Source organism: Pseudopipra pipra, chromosome 4 (genome assembly GCF_036250125.1).
Source record: "Pseudopipra pipra isolate bDixPip1 chromosome 4, bDixPip1.hap1, whole genome shotgun sequence".
Classification (NCBI taxonomy): Eukaryota; Metazoa; Chordata; class Aves; order Passeriformes; family Pipridae; genus Pseudopipra; species Pseudopipra pipra.
In genome coordinates this window covers 76,399,643-76,422,269 of record NC_087552.1, presented here as the reverse complement: position 1 = coordinate 76,422,269, position 22,627 = coordinate 76,399,643, and the positions used below count along the sequence as shown (strand labels likewise).

At 51.5% G+C, this 22,627-nt stretch overlaps 1 protein-coding gene across 3 annotated transcripts; it reads right to left on the bottom strand.

Moving 5' to 3' along the window:
• Positions 1-276: 276 nt before the first annotated feature.
• On the bottom strand, positions 277-22,542 carry LOC135413711 (uncharacterized). 3 transcript variants are annotated; one of them, XM_064653718.1, is made up of 12 exons: positions 16,594-17,510; positions 15,723-16,122; positions 15,517-15,642; positions 12,171-12,209; positions 9,203-9,304; positions 5,780-5,818; positions 5,161-5,234; positions 4,955-5,056; positions 2,679-2,761; positions 2,156-2,227; positions 1,571-1,700; positions 277-1,474 (listed from the first exon to the last, which is right to left on the bottom strand). In XM_064653718.1, the coding sequence occupies exons 2-7, from the start codon at positions 15,831-15,833 to the stop codon at positions 5,220-5,222; spliced, it is 432 nt and encodes a 143-aa protein (XP_064509788.1). In that variant the 5' UTR covers positions 15,834-16,122; positions 16,594-17,510; the 3' UTR covers positions 277-1,474; positions 1,571-1,700; positions 2,156-2,227; positions 2,679-2,761; positions 4,955-5,056; positions 5,161-5,219. The 3 variants fall into 3 exon arrangements, 1 of the variants encoding a protein (XP_064509788.1); XR_010430358.1 differs by lacking the exons at positions 4,955-5,056; positions 5,161-5,234; positions 5,780-5,818; positions 9,203-9,304; positions 12,171-12,209 and adding exons at positions 20,562-20,708; positions 22,441-22,542 and having other exon boundaries at positions 15,517-15,618; positions 16,594-19,491; XR_010430359.1 differs by lacking the exons at positions 2,679-2,761; positions 4,955-5,056; positions 5,161-5,234; ... (1 more) ...; positions 9,203-9,304; positions 12,171-12,209 and adding exons at positions 20,562-20,708; positions 22,441-22,542 and having other exon boundaries at positions 15,517-15,618; positions 16,594-19,491.
• Between the last annotated feature and the right edge of the window lie 85 nt (positions 22,543-22,627).

Sequence of the window (22,627 nt, the reverse complement as noted above, 5' to 3'; positions counted from 1 at the left end):
CCCTCGGGGAGCCCCCCACCGGCACACGGGGCGGTTCCGGATCGCGAAGGCGACTTAGGCTGCCCCGACTGGGTGCTGGCTGAGATCAGCTCCCTGGCCGAAATCTTTAAGTGCCCGCCCCCACCCCCATCCCCCTGCCTGCCCCAGGCCCGCTGCCCACCCTCCTTCTCCTGCGCAGTCCCCGCTGCTGCTGAAGTTCAGCGCTATTTCGGTACTTGTTCTACTTGTGTTTCTGAAAAAAAGCTAGAATCAGGATAGCCAAAGCAACATAGACAGTCTATTCCATCTTCAGCTACATTACAGGGCAAAGGAAATAAGTGATCCTACCCATCAGTGGAACAGGGAAAGAATGAAGATTAAGTCTGTGAGCTATAGAAGAGAAAAATCACACTGTAACAACTTAGAAGATTGCTCCAAGACCACAGTCACAGGAAAAGGGAAGAGAGCCAGGGGCAGAAACTGTAAGGCCAAAAAGATGATGGACACATCTGTGCATCAATCAGGTTCAGAGGTCACTGCATGCCCCAAGCCTAATGAGTTCTCTGGTTTATGTGTGTTATACACCTATTAATTACTTGAATAGAAAATTTACAAATGAACTTTCACAAAGGTTACAGAGTGATATCCCTGCACTGACCATTGCAGCTGAGCTTCTGCTACAGATTCTGACACGTCAGGTGACTGAATGTTTCCTTGTTTTCTAGGCTCTCCTTACAGTCCATCCAGGTCATGAAATATAGAGGGGATTTCTTGAGAGGCAGCTTTTAGACCTCATTCCCTTACCTTCATGGTCAATGCCATCAGCGTCACTCTCCCTCTCTTCTTGCTCTTCATCGAGAGTTCCTCGTGTTAGTATTAGCTCAGAGGGACCCATTGCAGAAGCATCAGGTCCTTGAAGGGAACAGAAACAGCTGTACACAAACCAGCTTGCTAAAGGTAAGGTTTCTGTCTGCACAGAAACCCAGCAATGAACACCTGCTCTAAGGGGACAGAAAGCTGCTTGTGGATCCCAGACACAGGACAGACTCCATCAGCACCTACTCGCCTCATCTAAGGAACAGTGCAGCCAACAGCAGAGCTTTCTCATATTCTGATCTGACTGTTTCACCTTTTCTAAAGTATTTCATTATTTCTAGTAGGTCCACTGCTTTAGCTACACAGCGGGGTTTCTTCCAAACCTGTGACTGACACAGGAAGAGCTAAGTGCGACCAATCCCACAGGAACTAAAGCCCTGCTCCTCTAACATGGAGCTGCTTTCATATTTCTGCTGTGAGGACAAAGAAGCACTGTACTACTTCACAAGGCAAACTCTTCAGAAAACTTCTGCAGTAAACTTTATCTTCCTGGGGAGGTACCTGCCATTGTGCTGCCCTGCACACACATGCTGCCCATGTCCTTCCACAAGTGTTCCAGCTGCTCTCTCTTTTGTTTATTTTGAGCTTTCTCCCGTAGACAAAGATTTACATGTGGATTCTGAGAACATTTAAAACATCAGGAGAAGAGAAACCTCACCCAAACCCAGCAGCCTGTCCCCCAGTCAGAGAGCAGAAGTCACTACGCAGGTCTTACATTTCAACTCAGGTTACACAGAACTTCTGACTAAGCGTGGAAAGCAACCTCCAGTCAGGTGGGATTCTAGGACGTTTTCAGCAGCGCCGGGAAGCCAAACTCTGTGTAGCTGTGCCTGCAGAGAACTGTCCTTTGGACAGCCAGAACTCAAGGTGAGCAGAGCTACTGATTTTGGCACTGCGATTCAGTCTTTCTTACTAAGTCAAACTAGTACTCTTCACTGGTGCAGGAAGATACAGGGATAGTCTCAACAAATCCCTTTGGAAATTTATTTTTAAGAACTCTCTGTCCATCTGAATGGAAGACACAATCTTATTTCCCAATCATTTTCACACAATTAGCTCAAATATTAGCACTAAACCAGTGAGCAACATCTGTTTTACAAAATCTTTAGTTTTGTAAAGATATGCTCCACCACATCTAGGAAAAAAAAGGCAAATGGTGGACTCCTTCAGGACAGGAGTTTTCCCACAGTGAGTACGACTAGTAAATGAAATGTTAGACCCTCTCAACATAAAGGCAATTGTGTGCCTAAAAGCGACCCAAGATACACTGTTCAGGTGTAAAACAGCTAAAAACACTTACCAGTGTTTTTCTCAGGCGCTCGTATTCTGGCCGATACTCTCTGAAAAGGTGAATAAAGGGAGTGCATTCAGTCTGAAAAACACATGATTTGTATTGCATAAGGATCATCCTGGAGGCTTCTTTTTACTCACAAAAAAAAGTTTTCTCTAGGCTTTCATGTTTGAGAGACATTTCAGAAAGACAGTACCTTTTTCCCCAGATTTGGATTCTGAAACCAATGGATGCAAAATCAATGAACATACTTCATTAAAACAGCAACAATTCAAAACTTGGTATGGAACTACAAGAAAAAAATTACTTCACAGACTTGCTGGCACAGATAGCTTTTACTTTTTCACGGAACAGCACAAAAATTCATCTCTGAATAGTTCCTTTTTACTGCTGCTTTTTATGCTGATACTGGACACCCTAAGCTACCTTGGCTATGGCAACTGTACACTCCTTCAAATCAAAGGAGCAGACTCATGAATCAGGACCTTCAGGAAGTGGTCACTGGGTTGCGGACCAGAAGTTATCCCCTTACCTCTCCTACTCATCTACAGCTTTAGAAAGCTGGGTAAAAATCTCCCCCAGTCCTGTGCCAAACACTGCAGAAACACCAACCACCTGGAAAAGAGAACACACCAGAACTAGAGAGTAACTGAGCCAGATTTTTAATACAGAAAAAAAACCAAAATAAAAACAAACAAACAAACAATCCCCCACAACGACAACAAAAAAAATCAACACCACCGAAAAACCCAACAACAACGAACTACTAATCTAAACCTAACAACACCCATTTAACCAGCACAGTGGCCTAAGAGTGGGCAGTAACACTTCTGCTTCTGTCCAGCCCGCTTTCAAACTCTTCCTCCACTTGCTGTTCATGTTTGTTACTTCTGCTTTTTGGTTGTCGGTGATTTTGTGTTTGGTGAGTTGTTGGGGTATTTTGGGGGGTGTTTCTTTGGGGAAGGAGGTTTGTTTGGTATTTTGTAACACTGTAGGGCAATTCAAAAGAAAGGTCAAGTCTTTCTGCTGTTTACTTCTTTACTGTTAATAACCCGAGTTCTCATTCTGCATCTAGGGTTATAAGTGGTTAGCAAGTATCAGTGTACTAGAATTAAAGTGCAAAAGAGACAACAAGAACTGACCTTTTGGCTCTGAAATAGTCTAAGACTTTTTATTTAGCCAAAGCACATTTAAAAGGTCCCCAGAACAGCAAGAGAGGGAGAATTTAATCAGTTGCTATGACAATACATTCAAAATGCACATCTACTTTCTAATTTCAACTTGTCTCTCATTACACTTCTGGCCATTTGTTCTGCTTGTATTAAATCAATTCTCTAAAAATACCTTGAATTAAGACTATTACCAGCCAGAATCCTACATTCTCTAACGAAAATTCTCCCTCTTTTTCATAGGCAAGACAGTCTCAACTACTGACTTCCAAATGGAAGACCTTTCCCAACACAGCCTTGCATTTGATCATTAATACAGTAAATATGCAGACAGCTCTCCAAAGGATTTTAAGCATTAAGGCCAGGCGCTGTGCCAATATATATCAATATTTATACTTTCCCTGCACTTCAGTACAAGCTGCCTTTTACTCCGTAATCCTCTTCATATGACCTGCTCTCCATCCAGTGCTCCAACAGTCCTGACAGGCAGATAAACATGACCTGATCAGCAAATAAGGAACAGGAAGTATGTTAGTTCTGTATATGGGACCACTACAATCCCTTTTGAAATTCTGTATATTGTTCCACATAGGACACTTACAATAGTTTTGGTTTGGCTCTGTTATCATTATCTACATGAATGGAATCATTTCGTTCCTGTGATATCCACACAGCCAAGAAGGCTTGCTTTTTCTTTAGTAAAAGCTGATGACAAACACAATCAGCTAAAACCTTTAGCACAGACTATGGGATCATTAACAGCCTCCAGTGTATACTGTTGTCAGAGAAACAATTAATTTGTCCTCTCAAAACCTGGCTGAGTGGAATAACAATCTTCTTCTTGCACAAGCAAATCTAAAGGGTTTTTTTGTTCATTTATTTGCTTTTGAGATTCTTTCCCTTCTTCCTATGTAGTACATTGCCCAACTGTACTTGACACTTTCAGAACAAGGAAAATTACCTCAGGTGGGAAATGCTGCAGCAAAGAACACTGCCTCTTACCAGCCTATCTGAGCTTTCATCTTGTGATTAATCACAGTTCAATATTAAATTATTCAGGCTGCCATTCAGTGTGACAAGCTGCAGTGTAACAAGCTGCAGTGTGACCTCAACACAGGTCATCAACAGATTACAGTTCAAAAGGGCAGTGCCAAGCCCCTTTAGAGAAGGACAGAATGGTGGGGGTTGGACAATACCTCTGGAGATCATCTAGTCCAGTCTCTCCTGCTCAAAAAGCGGGATTAGGCAGAAGAGGTTGCTCACAACTTTGCCTGAGCAAAAGTGTTTTAAGCATCTCCAGGGATGGAGACTCCACAATTTCTCTGGACCAGTCCAGAGGAGAACTTCTTAAGTTATTGTTTTCAGTGGGAAGGTAGGGACAGAAACAAGCGATCCCAAAACTTCAAACCCATACCCACAGCGGTCCAGAGCAGCTTGAGCCCAGGCTCCTGCCTTCCCAGGGCCAGGCTCTTCTCTCTGCGAGGCACCCACCAGCCGGGCACTGCCCTGCCCGGCGGCCCCGAGCGCCTCAGGCGCCGGCCCGGCCAACGCCTCGCCCTGCGCGGGCGCCGCTTCCAAAAGCACTACCCAAGAGACACAGCAATCAAAGCAGAGGGACTGCACTCCCAGCTTTTCTTACCTGCAGGCACACACAGCACAGCACGTTGGACATAAAAGCCACAGGGTTAGTCCTGCCAGAGGCGGCCGGCACACCCACGGCGACCGAAGGAAAACAGGGAGCCTGGGAACACGGAGTAAAAGACACCTTAATTAGGACTACACTGAGCACTAGCCAGGTCATTCCCACAGACAGCTTCACCGTCCAGTCACACAAAAAGCACTGACCTACCAGGGCCTCAGTTAGGATGGCTCCTGACGCCGACACCTCCGTTTGCCCCGGGGGATCAAGAAGAACATCCCTGGGAAGAAGTCACCCCCAACAACAAAAAGGCAAAATTAGTGAAGCACAGGGTCCTCTTCTGACTAGATTGCCACCAGCATTCAATAGCAAATGCCACGACTATTCTGTGACAGACGAGAAAACCCTGTTCTCCCAAACAAACAGCGAGGAGATTTATGGGCACGCCTGGAAATTTCCTGTGAGGAACTTTTTGTAACTAAGGAGCAGGTGCTATCTTGAGTTGAAGGCATCCATTTGACAGACACTTAGTACAGCAAACTCTTCAGCAGAGCAATTAATTGCTGCCTATTTGAACAGCAGGGGAGAAGGGAATGACAGTCGAAGGGAAGACAAGAAAAGCAGAACTGCAATCAGCAGACTTTTCTTCCATCTCTCCCGAGAAAGCCTAGTTTGTCTGTTCTAATAATTCTATGCCCTTTTCTACAGGAAACTTAGACCAAGGCTGAAAAAACAACTAGAAAACACGGAGAGAAGCTTTTTAGAATTCCACGTGATTTTCCCAAACCGATCCCAGAAAAGCAGAACTCGGTAGAATGTACTCACCTCGAGGCCTTTGGTCTTTTTTTCCATAAGCTTCGTCACCTGATTGAAAAAGCAGAGTAGACTCGGTATTTAGGCTCACAACAGGAAAACTTCCCCTTCGTTTCCTAAAAGAAACTACATTAATTTGCACAGCTGCAGGCGCGTCTCCAGCTGTTAAAGCCTTTCAGCTTTTCGGAGGGTGAGAATGCCCTGCGAAGGAAGGCTGAAAAATGCTCGGAGCCTGCCCAGGTCAAAGAGCCCCTCGATTTTGTCTGTGTTCCAGTCCCTGGCTAAAGAAAGGGCAGAACAAGCGCAGCTGTTGCTTGCCTTTTCCCTCAGAGGTTTTGCCAGGCGCCGGGCCAGCCCGGGCACTGCGGGGGAAGGCCGGCAGCGCCCAAACCCCGCCGCTTTGCCGGGGGCGTCGCTTGCGAGAGCGCCCCCGAGCGCCGGGCCCTGCCTCACAGTCGCCGCCTGGCGGACACGGCCGGGAGCGGCACTGCAGCCGCGCGCGGCACTGCAGCCGCCCCCCCCCCCCCCCCCCCACCTTGGCGAGACCCGCGGCGCCTTTCGCGCGTACGGGCCTTTCTTCCCTAAAACCTGCCCTTCCCTAGGAAAAGCTGAGCAGTTCACAGAGTTGCTGTTTCCCGCCCAGCTTCCCAAAGGATTTCTCTCTCCCGGCAGCACAGACAGGGGCCCCGAGGCAGCGCAGACCCTCCCCGCGGGGGGGTGTGGTGCGTGTGCAATGCCAGGGCACATCCGAACCCGGCCCTGCGGCGGCACGCAGGTGCAAGTTTCTCCGCAGAGGCGAGAAACTTGCCTGTCGCTTCCCCTGCCTGCAGTCGCCGATGGCCGCGGGAGAGGCAGAAGAGCGGCCGCGCCCACCCGCCGCGCGCAGCTTACCCCGGGGACGATCTCCGTCGGATCTGGCGCCGTGGGTCGCTTCCTGGGGGGGGGGGGGGGAAGGCGGCGGCGCAGCTCCGACAGCATCTCCAGGGCACGGCGGGAGCGGGAGCGGAGGGGAGCGGGGGGGGGGAGCGGGGGCGGGAGGGGAGCGGAGCGGAACGAGGCGGGAGGGCGGAGCGCCGCGCCGCCATCTTTAGTGTGGTCGTTCCGGTCCTGGCGGCGCCATCTTTACTGTGGGCTTGGCGGACTTCCGGGCAGGGGCGCCATCTTTAGTGTGGTCGTTCCGGTCCTAGCGGCGCCATCTTTACTGTGGGCTTGGCGGACTTCCGCGCCGGGGCCTTGGAGGACTTCCGGTCGCTCTCTACTTCCGGTGACCGAGTTTACCCAAATTAGCGTCCCTCCTGGCTAATTTCTGCGCTTTCACCCCAAAAAAATCTTCATGTTATTCCCCCCACACACACCCCGGGAGAGACGGGAGACCGCCAGTCCCGCCCTGCCGCCGGAACCGGCCCTTAACTCGAGCAGGGAGCGCTGCACCGGCACGAGAGCCACTGCGCATGCGCCGCCGGTCCCGCTCCTGCCTGCCCTTACTTTCCACGTGATCGCCGGCGTCTTGCCAACGACTGCGCATGCGCCGGCGTCGCCACCTCGGCTCCCCCCCCACCCCGCCGCCCGACCGCCCGGCTTCGCTTTCTTACTGCGGCTCCCCCTCCGCTTTTTCGGCTCCCTGGGGTTCCCCCACCCACATTTTGGGGTCCCCGTCTCACATTTTAGGGGTGATGACCCCGCAATTTACGGTTCGGGGCGGGGGAGGAGAGGAAACGGGGTGCCCAAGAAGGGGTTTCTTTTTTTTTTTCTTTTTTTTTTTTTCCTCTCTTATTTCCTTTTCATTTTATTTCCTTTTTAGTTTTTTTGCCTTTTTTTTTAATTTTCTATTTTTTTTTAATATTTCCTTTTTTATTTCGTTTATTTTTTATTCTCTTTATTTTTCATTTTCTCTCCCAGTGCTCCCCAGTAACACCCAGTGCTCCCCAACAACCCTCAGTAACACCCAGTGCTCCCCAGTGCACCCCAGTAACACCCAGTGCTCCTCAACAACCCCCAGTAACACTCAGTGCTCCCCAGTAAACACCCAGTACTCCCCAACAACCCCCAGTAACACCCAGTGCTCCCCAAAAATTGACCCAAAACCGACCAAAATCACACCAAACAATGACCCAAAACTGACCCCAAAAACTGACCCCAATCATCCCCAAAAGCTGACCCAAAACCGACCCCAATCACCCCAAAAGCTGACCCAAAACTGACCCAAATCACCCCAAACAATGACCCAAAACTGACCCCAAAAACTGACCCAAATCATCCCCAAAACTGACCCAAAACTCTGCATTTATTTGGCACCATTTCCTCTCAAAAACAACATCTCCGATTTAGTTGATTGCTAAAGCCATCATTTTAAAATCATCTCAGGAATCAAAAGGGACTGGAAAACACACACAAATCATTCCTGCACCCTCCAAATCATTAGGAATTGGAACCCCATTCCCTCATCTCTCTCCTTGTTCTTCTTGCCTGGAAAACCTGATGATCCCCGCTGGCTATTTTTAGGCTGCTTTTCTTCCACAGCTCCTTTCTCCCGGCTGAAACCTCCTGGCACATTCAGGGCTTATCTGGAGGGAAGCCCCTCTGAGGTATTTCCTCTCGTGGCAATTCTGTGGGATGAAGAAGTAAAAAAAGCACATCAAGAGCTCCTTCTCCCCCCTTCCTTCGCAAACACCCTCCCAGTTTGTCCTTGGCAGCTCCATCCCCCCGGCACCCGCACCCGACGCTTCGGCTCCGCTGGCAAAGGGACAGCAAGTGCACAAGCAAGTTCAGTGCTGGGCAGGGGCTCCCTGGGGAACGGCACTTCAGTGCTTTAGTCCGTGGCCTTTCCTGCTGCCCTCCCTCCTGGAGGCAGACGATGACCCGGCCCTTGTTTCTCCCACGCTCGCAGACCCAGGTCCTGCTCCTTTGGCCCCACTTTTCTTAGCAGACCCGGCATCATTTTCCAGGGTCCCCAGGAAACTTCTGCACTTGACCCATTGCTAAGTGCAGAGCACAGGGCAAGGGAAGGACAAATTTCTCGGCACCCACCCCCTGGAATTTTCCTTCTCCGCAGCACGCTCTCGTTCCCGCTGTCTCTGGAGGTGCCCGCACGAGTCCTCCTTCTCCCAGCACCCCAGAGAATGTCCTTTTCACCCACGTCCTGCCTAGCGTCGTCCAACAAAACACACTGACAACATTTTTCAGGATGCCAGTGGAGAGATATTAGAGCACACTGCACAGGGAAGCTGAGCCTGCCCCATCCCTGCAAGTGTTCCAGGCCAGGCTGGACGGGACTCGGAGCAACCGGGGACAGTGGAAGGTGTCCCTGCCCACGGAAGACAGGATGGCCTTTGAAGGTCCCCTTCAAACCAAATCGTTCTGGGATTCCCCTCCAAAATTGCTACCCAAGAGACACAGCAATCAAAGCAGAGGGACTGCACTCCCAGCTTTTCTTACCTGCAGGCACACACAGCACAGCACGCTGGACATAAAAGCCCCGGGGTTAGTCCTGCCAGAGGCGTCAGGCACACACACGGCGACCGAAGGGAAAGAGGCAGCCTGGGAACACGGAGTAAAAGACACTTTAATTAGGACTACACTGAGCAATAGCCAGGTCATTCACACAGCTTCACTGTCCAGTCATACAAAAAGCACTCACCGAGGCCTCAGTTAGGATGGTTCCTGACGCTGACCAGGTGAATGCCTCCCTGGAAGCCCGCTCTGCTCCTGCCAGGCACCGGGGCTCACCCAGGGGGGCTTTGCCAAGCATCCAAGGGAAATTAAAATTACAGGCTGGGCAAAGGCACTTCCCGCAGGACCGCTCCTGGCCAAGGCCACCGGTCCGTGCAAGTCAGACCACTGACCACGCGGGGCTGGGGATTTTCGGGGGCACGCTTCCAGCTTTTATTCTCCAGAAACTCCAGTTCTTTCTGGCACCGCTTGCTTCAGTCTTCCCCTGTTGGAAGAGGTCACTTTAGTCTTTCGAGGGGCCAGATTGCCAAAGCCCGGCCAGTCCATTCCCACGAGGAAAGGTAGCTTGGTCTTGGACAGGATACTGGGGGGGAGACACAAAATAAAAGTTTAATTTAAAACAACTGCCTAAAATAGAAAGCAATTCAAACATAAGGCAGACAAGACTCGTGCAAATCTGAATACATTTGACTTCAAAGGAGAATTATTTCCCTCTGCACCTAACAGAATGTCATTTTCACCCGGGTCCTGCTTACCATCGTCCAACAAAACACGCTGACAACATTTTTCCTGATGACAGTGGAGAGATATTAGAGCACACTGCACACGGAAGCCGAGCCTGCCCCATCCCTGCAAGTGTTCCAGGCCAGGCTGGATGGGACTGGGAGCATCCAGCCGGGGATGAGAGCGGAAGGTGTCCCTGCCCACGGAAGGCAGGATGGCCTTTGAAGGTCCCCTTCAAACCAAATCGTTCTGGGATTCTCCTCCAAAATCACTACCAAAGAGACACAGCAATCAAAGCAGAGGGACTGCACTCCCAGCTTTTCTTACCTGCAGCCACACACAGCACAGCACGTTGGACATAAAAGCCCCGGGGTTAGTCCTGCCAGAGGCGTCCGGCACAGTGTCCACGGCGACCGAAGGGAAAGAGGGAGCCTGGGAACACGGAGTAAAAGACACCTTAATTAGGACTACACTGAGCAATAGCCAGGTCATTCACACAGACAGCTTCACCGTCCAGTCACACAAAAAGCACTCACCCAGGCCTCAGTTAGGATGGTTCCTGACGCTGACCGGGTGAATGCCTCCCTGGAAGCCCGCTCTGCTCCTGCCAGGCACCGGGGCTCACCCAGGGGGGCTTTGCCAAGCATCCAAGGGAAATTAAAATTACAGGCTGGGCAAAGGCGCTTCCCGCAGGACCGCTCCTGGCCAAGGCCACCGGTCCGTGCAAGTCAGACCACTGACCACCCGGGGCTGGGGATTTTCGGGGGCACGCTTCCAGCTTTTATTCTCCAGAGACTCCAGTTCTTCCTGGCACCCCTTGCTTCAGTCTTCCCCTGCTGGAAGAGGTCACTTTAGTCTTTCGAGGGGCCAGATTGCCAAAGCCCGGCCGGTCCATTCCCATGAGGAAAGAAAGGTAGCTTTGTCTTGTACAGGATGCTGAAGGGGGAGACACAAAAAAAAAGTTTAATTTCAAATAACTGCCGAGAAGAGAAAGCAATTCAAACAGAAGGCAGACGAGACTCGTGCAAAACCCAATACATTTGACTTCAAAGGAGAATTATTTCCCTCTGCACCTCAGAGAAGGCAATTTTCACCCGGGTCCCGCTTACCATCGTCACACAAAAGGTGCTGACAACATTTTTCCTGATGCCAGTGGAGAGCTATTAGAGCACACCGCACAGGGAAGCCGAGGCTGCCCCTGGATCCCTGCAAGTGTTCCAGGCCAGGCTGGATGGGACTTGGAGCAACCGGGGATGAGAGGGGAAGGTGCCCCTGCCCACGGAAGACAGGGTGCCCTTTGAAGGTCCCCTTCAAACCAAATCGCTCTGGGATTCCCCTCCGAAAGAACTCCCAAAGAGACACAGCAACCAAAGCAGAGGGACTGCACTCCCAGCTTTTCTTACCTGCAGGCACACACAGCACAGCACGCTGGACATAAAAGACCCAGGGTTAGTCCTGCCAGAGGCGTCCGGCACAGTGTCCACAGCGACCGAAGGAAAAGAGGGAGCCTGGGAACACGGAGTAAAAGACACCTTAATTAGGACTACACTGAGCAATAGCCAGGTCATTCCCACAGACAGCTTCACCGTCCAGTCACACAAAAAGCACTTACCTACCAGGGCCTCAGTTAGGATGGCTCCTGACGCCGACACCTCCGTTTGCCCCGGGGGGTCAAGAAGAACATCCCTGGGAAGAAGTCACCCCCAACAGCAAAAAGGGAAAATTAGTGAAGCACGGGGTCCTCTTCTGACTAGATTGCCACCAGCATTCCATAGCAAATGCCACAACTATTCTGTTACAGACGAGAAAACCCTGTTCTCCCAAACAAACAGCAAGGAGATTTATGGGCACGCCTGAAAATCTCCTGTGAGGAACTTTTTGTAACTAAGGAGCAGGTGCTATCTTGAGTTGAAGGCATCCATTTGACAGACACTTAGTACAGCAAACTCTTCAGCAGAGCAATTAATTGCTGCCTATTTGAACAGCAGGGGAGAGAAAATGACAGTCGAAGGGAAGACAAGAAAAGCAGAACTGCAATCAGCAGACTTTTCTTCCATCTCTCCCGAGAAAGCCTAGTTTGTCTGTTCTAATAATTCTATGCCCTTTTCTACAGGAAACTTAGACCAAGGCTGAAAAAACAACTAGAAAACACGGAGAGAAGCTTTTTAGAATTCCACGTGATTTTCCCAAACCGATCCCAGAAAAGCAGAACTCGGTAGAATGTACTCACCTCGAGGCCTTTGGTCTTTTTTTCCATAAGCTTCGTCACCTGATTGAAAAAGCAGAGTAGACTCGGTATTTAGGCTCACAACAGGAAAACTTCCCCTTCGTTTCCTAAAAGGAACTACATTAATTTGCACAGCTGCAGGCGCGTCTCCAGCTGTTAAAGCCTTTCAGCTTTTCGGAGGGTGAGAATGCCCTGCTAGGGAAGGCTGAAAAATGCTCGGAGCCTGCCCAGGTCAAAGAGCCCCTCGATTTTGTCTGTGTTCCAGTCCCTGGCTAAAGAAAGGGCAGAACAAGCGCAGTTGTTGCTTGCCTTTTCCCTCAGAGGTTTTGCCAGGCGCCGGGCCAGCCCGGGCGCTCCGGGGGAAGGCCGGCAGTGCCCAAACCCCGCCGCTTTCCCGGGGGCGTCGCTTGCGAGAGCGCCCCCGAGCGCCGGGCCCTGCCTCACAGTCGCCGCCTGGCGGACACGGCCGGGAGCGGCACTGCAGCCGCGCGCGGCACTGCAGCCGCGCGCCCCCCCCACCCCTTGGCGAGACCCGCGGCGCCTTTCGCGCGTACGGGCCTTTCCTCCCTAAAACCTGCCCTTCCCTAGGAAAAGCTGAGCAGTTCACAGAGTTGCTGTTTCCCGCCCAGCTTCCCAAAGGATTTCTCTCTCCCGGCAGCACAGACAGGGGCCCCGAGGCAGCGCACACCCTCCCCGCGGGGGGGTGTGGTGCGTGTGCAATGCCAGGGCACATCCGAACCCGGCCCTGCGGCGGCACGCAGGTGCAAGTTTCTCCGCAGAGGCGAGAAACTTGCCTGTCGCTTCCCCTGCCTGCAGTCGCCGATGGCCGCGGGAGAGGCAGAAGAGCGGCCGCGCCCAGCTTACCCCGGGGACGATCTCCGTCGGATCTGGCGCCGTGGGTCGCTTCCTGGGGGGGGGGGGGGGGGAAGGCGGCGGCGCAGCTCCGACAGCATCTCCAGGGCACGGCGGGAGCGAGAGCGGAGGGGAGCGGGGGGGGGGGAGCGGGGGGGTTGCCCTCGCCGGTGCCTGCCACCGCCCACGAACCTGCCGCCCACGCCCGGCGCCGCCGAGCGCCCCGCCCCGTCCCCACAGCGGGAAGCGGCGCGGCGAGACGGCGCTGCGGGCGCGGGGCGGGGGTCCGGGTCGCGGCGGAGGTCAAGCAACAGGATAGACGCCTCTCTGAGGCGAGGGGGCGTCTCGCCGCCATCTTTAGTGTGGCCTCGGCTAAGTTCCGGTCCTGGCGGCGCCATCTAGAGTGTGGCGTCGGGGCGGACTTCCGGGCAGGGGCGCCATCTTTAGTGTGGTCGTTCCGGTCCTGGCGGCGCCATCTTTACTGTGGGCTTGGCGGACTTCCGCGCCGGGGCCTTGGAGGACTTCCGGTCGCTCTCTACTTCCGGTGACCGAGTTTACCCAAATTAGCGTCCCTCCTGGCTAATTTCTGCGCTTTCACCCCAAAAAAATCTTCATGTTATTCCCCCAACACACACCCCGGGAGAGACGGGAGACCGCCAGTCCCGCCCTGCCGCCGGAACCGGCCCTTAACTCGAGCGGGGAGCGCTGCACCGGCACGAGAGCCACTGCGCATGCGCCGCCGGTCCCGCTCCTGCCTGCCCTTACTTTCCACGTGATCGCCGGCGTCTTGCCAACGACTGCGCATGCGCCGGCGTCGCCACCTCGGCTTCCCCCCCCACCCCGCCGCCCGACCGCCCGGCTTCGCGGTTTTTTTTTTTTTTTGGTTTTTTTTTTTTTTTTTCTCTTTTATTTCATTTTCATTTTATTTCCTTTTTAGTTTTTTTGCCTTTTTTTTTTAATTTTCTTTTTTATATTTCCTTTTTTATTTCGTTTATTTTTTATTCTCTTTATTTTTCATCTTCTCTCCCAGTGCTCCCCAGTAACACCCAGTGCTCCCCAACAACCCTCAGTAACACCCAGTGCTCCCCAGTGCACCCCAGTAACACCCAGTGCTCCCCAACAACCCCCAGTAACACCCAGTGCTCCCCAGGAAACACCCAGTGCTCCCCAACAACCCCCAGTAACACCCAGTGCTCCCCAAAAATTGACCCAAAACCGACCCCAATCACCCCAAAAGCTGACCCAAAACTGACCCCAAAACCTGACCCAAAACTGACCCAAATCACCCCAAACAATGACCCAAAACTGACCCCAAAAACTGACCCAAATCATCCAAAAAACTGACCCAAAATTCTGCATTTATTTGGCATCATTTCCTCTCAAAAACAACATCTCCAATTTAGCCATCATTTTAAAATCATCCCAGGAATCAAAAGGGACTGGAAAACACACACAAATCATTCCTACACCCACCAAATCTTTAGGAATTGGAACCCCATTCCCTCATCTCTCTCCTTGTTCTTCTTGCCTGGAAAACCTGATGATCCCTGCTGGCTATTTTTAGGCTGCTTTTCTTCCACAGCTCCTTTCTCCCGGCTGAAACCTCCTGGCACATTCAGGGCTTATCTGGAGGGAAGCCCCTCTGAAGTATTTCCTCTCGTGGCAATTCTGTGGGATGAAGAAGTAAAAAAAGCACGTCAAGAGCTCCTTCTCCCCCCTTCCTTCGCAAACACCCTCCCAGTTTGTCCTTGGCAGCTCCATCCCCCCGGCACCCGCACCCGACGCTTCGGCTCCGCTGGCAAAGGGACAGCAAGTGCACAAGCAAGTTCAGTGCTGGGCAGGGGCTCCCTGGGGAACGGCACTTCAGTGCTTTAGTCCGTGGCCTTTCCTGCTGCCCTCCCTCCTGGAGGCAGACGATGACCCGGCCCTTGTTTCTCCCACGCTCGCAGACCCAGGTCCTGCTCCTTTGGCCCCACTTTTCTTAGCAGACCCGGCATCATTTTCCAGGGTCCCCAGGAAACTTCTGCACTTGACCCATTGCTAAGTGCAGAGCACAGGGCAAGGGAAGGACAAATTTCTCGGCACCCACCCCCTGGAATTTTCCTTCTCCGCAGCACGCTCCCGTTCCCGCTGTCTCTGGAGGTGCCCGCACGAGTCCTCCTTCTCCCAGCACCCCAGAGAATGTCCTTTTCACCCAGGTCCTGCCTAGCGTCGTCCAACAAAACACACTGACAACATTTTTCAGGATGCCAGTGGAGAGATATTAGAGCACACTGCACACGGAAGCTGAGCCTGCCCCATCCCTGCAAGTGTTCCAGGCCAGGCTGGATGGGACTCGGAGCAACCGGGGACAGTGGAAGGTGTCCCTGCCCACGGAAGACAGGATGGCCTTTGAAGGTCCCCTTCAAACCAAATCGTTCTGGGATTCCCCTCCAAAATCACTACCCAAGAGACACAGCAATCAAAGCAGAGGGACTGCACTCCCAGCTTTTCTTACCTGCAGGCACACACAGCACAGCACGCTGGACATAAAAGCCACGGGGTTAGTCCTGCCAGAGGCGTCCGGCACACCCACGGCGACCGAAGGGAAAGAGGGAGCCTGGGAACACGGAGTAAAAGACACCTTAATTAGGACTACACTGAGCAATAGCCAGGTCATTCACACAGACAGCTTCACCGTCCAGTCACACAAAAAGCACTCACCGAGGCCTCAGTTAGGATGGTTCCTGATGCTGACCAGGTGAATGCCTCCCTGGAAGCCCGCTCTGCTCCTGCCAGGCACCGGGGCTCACCCAGGGGGGCTTTGCCAAGCATCCAATGGAAATTAAAATTACAGGCTGGGCAAAGGCACTTCCCGCAGGACCGCTCCTGGCCAAGGCCACCGGTCCGTGCAAGTCAGACCACTGACCACGCGGGGCTGGGGATTTTCGGGGGCACGCTTCCAGCTTTTATTCTCCAGAGACTCCAGTTCTTCCTGGCACCCCTTGCTTCAGTCTTCCCCTGCTGGAAGAGGTCACTTTAGTCTTTCGAGGGGCCAGATTGCCAAAGCCCGGCCGGTCCATTCCCATGAGGAAAGAAAGGTAGCTTGGTCTTGGACAGGATGCTGAAGGGGGAGACACAAAAAAAAAGTTTAATTTCAAATAACTGCCGAGAAGAGAAAGCAATTCAAACAGAAGGCAGACAAGACTCGTGCAAATCTGAATACATTTGACTTCAAAGGAGAATTATTTCCCTCTGCACCTCAGAGAAGGCAATTTTCACCCGGGTCCCGCTTACCATCGTCGCACAAAAGGTGCTGACAACATTTTTCGTGATGCCAGCGGAGAGCTATTAGAGCACGCCGCACAGGGAAGCCGAGGCTGCCCCTGGATCCCTGCAAGTGTTCCAGGCCAGGCTGGATGGGACTTGCAGCATCCAGCCGGGGATGAGAGTGGAAGGTGCCCCTGCCTACGGAAGACAGGGTGCCCTTTAAAGGTCCCCTTCAAACCAAATCGCTCTCTCATCGCCCTCCGAAAGAACTCCCAAAGAGACACAGCAACCAAAGCAGAGGGACTGCACTCCCAGCTTTTCTTACCTGCAGGCACACACAGCACAGCACGTTGGACATAAAAGCCCCGGGGTTAGTCCTGCCAGAGGCGTCCGGCACAGTGTCCACGGCGACCGAAGGGAAAGAGGGAGCCTGGGAACACGGAGTAAAAGACACTGTCGTTAGGAGTACACCGAGCAATAGCCGGGTCATTCCCACAGGCAGCTTCGCTGTGCAGTCCCACAAAAAGCTCCCACTCCGGATTGAAGCTCGGAGAAGCCCGGCAGTGCCAAAACACTCCAGCTCTCCGCTTCCCAGCCCGCCCCGACCGCCGGGCGCCGCCTCGCAGTCGCCGCCTGGCGGACACGGCCGGGAACGGCACTGCAGCCGCGCCCCCCCCCTTGCGAGACCCGCGGCGCCTTTCGCGAGGACGGGCCTTTCTTCCCTGAAACCTGCCCTTCCCTAGGAAAAGCTGGGCAATTCACAGAGTTGCTGTTTTTATCCCGGCTTCCCAAAGGACTTCTCTCTCCCGGCGGCGGCGGCAGCGGCAGCAGCAACGCTCCCCGCGAAGCCCTGACCGAGGCTGGGAATTGACACACAACAAGCCAAGAGCATGAACTCGGCCCCAAAACACTCCACAACAGACCAATTTACAGTCACCTTTGCCTCCTCCCCCCCGCGCAGGCCCAGGCTTTGGGATTCCAAGGCACACCCCGAGAGGCCCAGAGAGCAGCAGCCCCTCAGCCCCAGCACGGCCTCCCCCGGGCTCCCCCGGCCGGGAACCGGCCTAGCCAGCCCCTGCTGTGCAGCACAGCAGGCGGGGGGATGACTTTTGGGACCCCTCCCTGGCCGCTGCAGAGCAATGCAGGCATCGGGGCCAAGTCCTGCCCGGCCCCCGGGCACTGCAGACAGTTCAGCCCCAGCAGCAGCAGCAGCAGCAGCAGCAGCAGCAGCGGGCTGTTCTGCCTCTTGCTCCCCTCTCAGTGGGAACCGAATGGTGACGAACAAGCCCCGGGCACAATCGGCACCGAGCAGCAAGGCCTGGGCTCGCCAGAGGCCCGGGCCTGCCTACTCCAGGCTCTGGGCTTCCTTTGCTTTCTTCCGCCACAATTCTCCCCCGGCAAGCCATGCCCCGAAACAGCCATCAGTTCCAAGGCCAGAAAATCTCAGGGCCACACTTCGAAACCCTGCCGCGAGGCCCCCGGAGAAGCCAAGGGGAGCTGGGATTCCCTGCAGTCCCAGGGAAGTGAGGGGAAGGTGGCAAAGGGGCAGAGAGCAAACCCCCCCAGCTGCTTCTCCCTGCAGCTCCCAGTGCAGGTGCAGCGAATGCACATCGCTGTAGGGTTTTTAGAAGAGCTTTAACATAAATTAAAAAACAATCAGTTTACCGAAAAATGCTTCTGCAGTCCGCGCTGTCTAACAACTCAAACTGCTCACTAAGAAAATTATCTAATTTAGAACAACCGAATTGTAGAACCTCAGTGCAGCTGCCCTGGGATTTCGTGCCCCCTGTGCCTCTTGCATCATGGAAAAGGACTGGGATGCACTGGGAGAGACTGGGGGCAGTGGGGAGGGATTGGGATGGGACTGGGGACACTGGAGAGGGATTGGGGGCACTGGGGGGATTTGGGCTGGGAGTAGGGACACTGGGGTGGGACTGAGATTTTCGGGGGGGACTGGGAACACTGGGATGGGACTGAGAGGCACTGGGGAGGCACTAGGACACACTGGGGCACCACTGGGATGGGACTGAGGTCAGTGGGGAGGGAACTGGGATAGGACTGAGCCAGTAGAGAAGGACAGGGGTGAACTGTGGAGGGACTGTAATACAGCAGGGAAGCACTGGGATAGGACTGGGATCACTGGGGAGGGAATTGGGATGGGACTGGGGGAAGTGGGAAGGGACTGGGATGTGAGTGGGGGCACTGGGGTGGGACTGGGAGCACTAGTGGCACTGGGATGGGACTGGGGGAACTGGGGAGGGAGCAGGGAGGGACTGAGAAGTGACTGGGATGGGAATGGGATGCACAGGGAAAAGGAGCACAACGCACTGGGGAGGGACTGGGGGCAGTGGGGAGGGACTGGGATGGGACTGGAGACACTTGAAGGGAGTTGGATGCACTGGGTGTGACTAGGGGCACTGGGATGTGACTGGGGCACTGAGGAGGGACTGGGGGTAGTGGGGAAGAACTGGGATGGGACTGAAGGCACGGGAGAGGGACTGGGGAGAACTGGGCTGGCACTGGGGGCACTGGACTGCGACTGGGATTCTCAGGGGAGGGACTGGGGGAACTGGGATGGGACAGTTTATTGTTTATTGTTAATAACCCAAGTTCTCATTCTGCATCTGGGGTTATAAGTGGTTAGCAAGTATCAGTGTACTAGAATTAAAGTGCAAAAGAGACAACAAGAACTGACCTTTTGGCTCTGAAATAGTCTAATACTTTTTATTTAGCCAAAGCACATTTAAAAGGTCCCCAGAACAGCAAGAGAGGGAGAATTTAATCAGTTGCTATGACAATACATTCAAAATGCACCTCTACTTTCTAATTTCAACTTGTCTCTCATTACACTTCTGGCCATTTGTTCTGCTTGTATTAAATCAGTTATCTAAAAATACCTTGAATTAAGACTATTACCAGCCAGAATCCTACATCCTCTAATGAAAATTCTCCCTCTTTTTCATAGGCAAGACAGTCTCAGCTACTGACTTCCAAATGGAAGACCTTTCCCAACACAGCCTTGCATTTGATCATTAATACAGTAAATATGCAGACAGCTCTCCAAAGGATTTTAAGCATTAAGGCCAGGCGCTGTGCCAATATATATCAATATTTATACTTTCCCTACACTTCAGTACAAGCTGCCTTTTACTCTGTAATCCTCTTCATATGACCTGCTCTCCATCCAGTGCTCCAACAGTCCTGACAGGCAGATAAACATGACCTGATCAGCAAATAAGGAACAGGAAGTATGTTAGTTCTGTATATGGGACCACTACAATCCCTTTTGAAATTCTGTATATTGTTCCACATAGGACACTTACAATAGTTTTGGTTTGGCTCTGTTATCATTATCTACATGAATGGAATCATTTCGTTCCTGTAATATCCACACAGCCGAGAAGGCTTGTTTTTTCTTTAGTAAAAGCTGATGACAAACACAATCAGCTAAAACCTTTAGCACAGACTAAGGGATCATTAACAGCCTCCAATGCATAGTGTTGTCAGAGAAACAATTAATTTGTCCTCTCAAAACCTGGTTGAGTGGAATAACAATCTTCTTCTTGCACAAGCAAATATAAAGGGTTTTTTTGTTCATTTATTTGCTTTTGAGATTCTTTCCCTTCTTCCTATGTAGTACATTGCCCAACTGTACTTGACACTTTCAGAACAAGGAAAATTACCTCAGGTGGGAAATGCTGCAGCAAAGAACACTGCCTCTTACCAGCCTATCTGAGCTTTCATCTTGTGATTAATCACAGTTCAATATTAAATTATTCAGTGTGACAAGCTGCTAAAGTTATTGTATGTTCAAATCAGCAAATCCTCAACACAGGTCATGGACAGATTCCAGTTCCAAAGGGCAGTGCAAAGCCCCTTTCCAGAAGGACAGAATGGTGGGGGTTGGACAATCCCTCTGGAGACCATCTAGTCCAGTCTCTCCTGCTCAAAAAGCGGGATTAGGTCCAATGGGTCGCTCACGACTTTGCCTGAGCAAAAGTGTTTTAAGCATCTCCCAGGATGGAGACTCCACAATTTCTCTGCACCATCTGTTGCAGTGCAGAATTAGTAAAACTAAAGCATTTTTTCTTCTCTTCTGTTTGAACACAGTTTCCTGTGTCTCCCCTTGTGTCTGCTGTCCCTTGTCCTTTCCCCACGCCCCAGTGAACGGAGTCTGCTGCTCGCCTTCCTTGCACCCTCCTACCAGGCATTTCTGCCCATCAAAAACGTTCTCCTGGAACTTGCTCTTCTCCAGGCTTTTAGGAGAGGTAATAAAAAAAGGAAGACCTTTACCTTCAGTGAACTGTAAAATTCATCCAACACTAAACCCATAGAACGAGTCAGGTTACTGACACAGGAGGTCTCTTGATTCAGGGCATCCTGAGAAGTCTCAAAGTCCTGCATCCATTCCACTGCAAAACTGTGGTCAATTATGTCAGTCTGGAAGGAGAAGGGAAAATATTCAGAAGTAATAATCTTACCCTTAGGCTGTTAAGTGGACAAATTTAAAAAATCCATGTTAATTTTTTTTTTTTTAAATGTTGATCCTTTAAAAATATTCAGCCCTGGTCTGAAGTTTTGCAAGTTCACTTTTTATCAAATCAACTACGTGAATACAGGAAGAGAAGACAAACAACCACTTCTTAAGGTTTAGGAAGGCAACAGTTGTTTAAGGAAACAATTGCAACTCTAAAGCCTCCTATGGTTTTACTGGGAAGGGGCACCCAAAAATTGCATACTGCACAATGAATTTAAGGTGTAAATAGTAGATCATAGGATTGAGGCCAGACAAGAACAACCTCGGTGAAGATCCCAAGCTTCCCTGACTGCCTGGGGAGCGAGGGCCACTTCCAGGCTGGGGAACCCCCCGGGATCTCTCTGAAAGCGAGCTGTGTGCTGGCCCAAAGAAGTGATGAGCTAAACTCAGGGCAAGACAACTGACACAAACAGGTGAGATGGTTCCACAATTTTACATGGATTCATATAAAAACAGTGTATTAGAGTTTCATACACATCTTGCCACATGCATATCCACTCTTGGCACAGTATGAGCTGCCTAAAACTCTGATGTATTTCATTGCCCTCACCAGTGGGAAGGAGGAAGAGAGATGAAGTATTACCTAGCATTACTCAAGAGATTTGAGACAGAACTGAATCCACCAAGGGTCAAAGCCTGACTACTTAGAGTTATCTTGATTAAATTCTGTAAATAAAATTAAATCACTTCCACAAATTACTTTTTTCCCTCTCCAAATCTTAAAATTCTTTACGTCTATGGGTTTGTCACTGCACATATATCCCAGTTCCCTGGGATTCTTCCATTCTTATCAAGAGTCAATTTAAAAAAATTAAATTTAATTAAATTTTGTTAAAAATCCTTCCAATGCTATTGGCTCTACTTTTTAGCAAAAGCTAAACATGAGATCAAAATGAAGTTCAAAGTGATGAATCCTAAGCCTCAGGCCTACCTTTCCTTACACACACAGTGCCACTTCTTTTAGTCTTTCAAAAAGTGTATTTTCTTAAGAGAGACTTATTTTCCTACCTCATGCCTTTTTCTACAGAAATAAAAAGCTAGAAAGCTTATTCTAATATCACTGTCTAGAGTCAGAAAGAAAACAGTGTACAAAAAGTTGCTCAGTAAGCAAGCAGATACAACGATATGCGTGGTTTGGGTCAGGGGGCAGATGGGTGCAGCTGGAGCACAGCAGGCACTAACCCTACTGGGGGGTAGGAAGGAAATATCCCAGTCAGAGCCTGGCATGTGTGTGCACACAGAGCTTGCTGAGCTGGGGATACGAACACAAAGGATGCCTGTGGAGAGCAGGTACTCACGCCAAAAATCGAACGGCATTCTTTTAATATCGGAAATTATCATGTTTAAAGATATAGCTGGTACAAGGACTGAGAGGTTTTTTGAAAACCTTTTACCAACATTTACCATGAATTATGACAGCTCTAGCTATGTTGATGGTTCCACAGGTATTTAGTCTCTGGTATGACATGAAAGACAACAGATAAATTCACGTACGAAGAAGAAGACAATAAATCAAGAGCTCCATGATACGCTGAACTCCAAACAAATCTTGAAGAATCTCTTAAAAGTATCAACAACATTAAAAACCAGAATAAAATGCTCTGTATTTACAGGAAGGAGTTCAAACCAGCGTACCTCGATTGGCCTCAGATCCCCGGGTTCCTCAGCAATGGCTCCGGTCCCGCCCGTCCCGTTCCCGCCGCTCCCGGACCCGCCAAGGACGAGCCGGCCCTGCGCATGCGCGGAGCCGAGTCCCGCCCGTCCCGTTCCCGCCGCTCCCGGACCCGCCAAGGACGGGCCGGCCCTGCGCATGCGCGGAGCC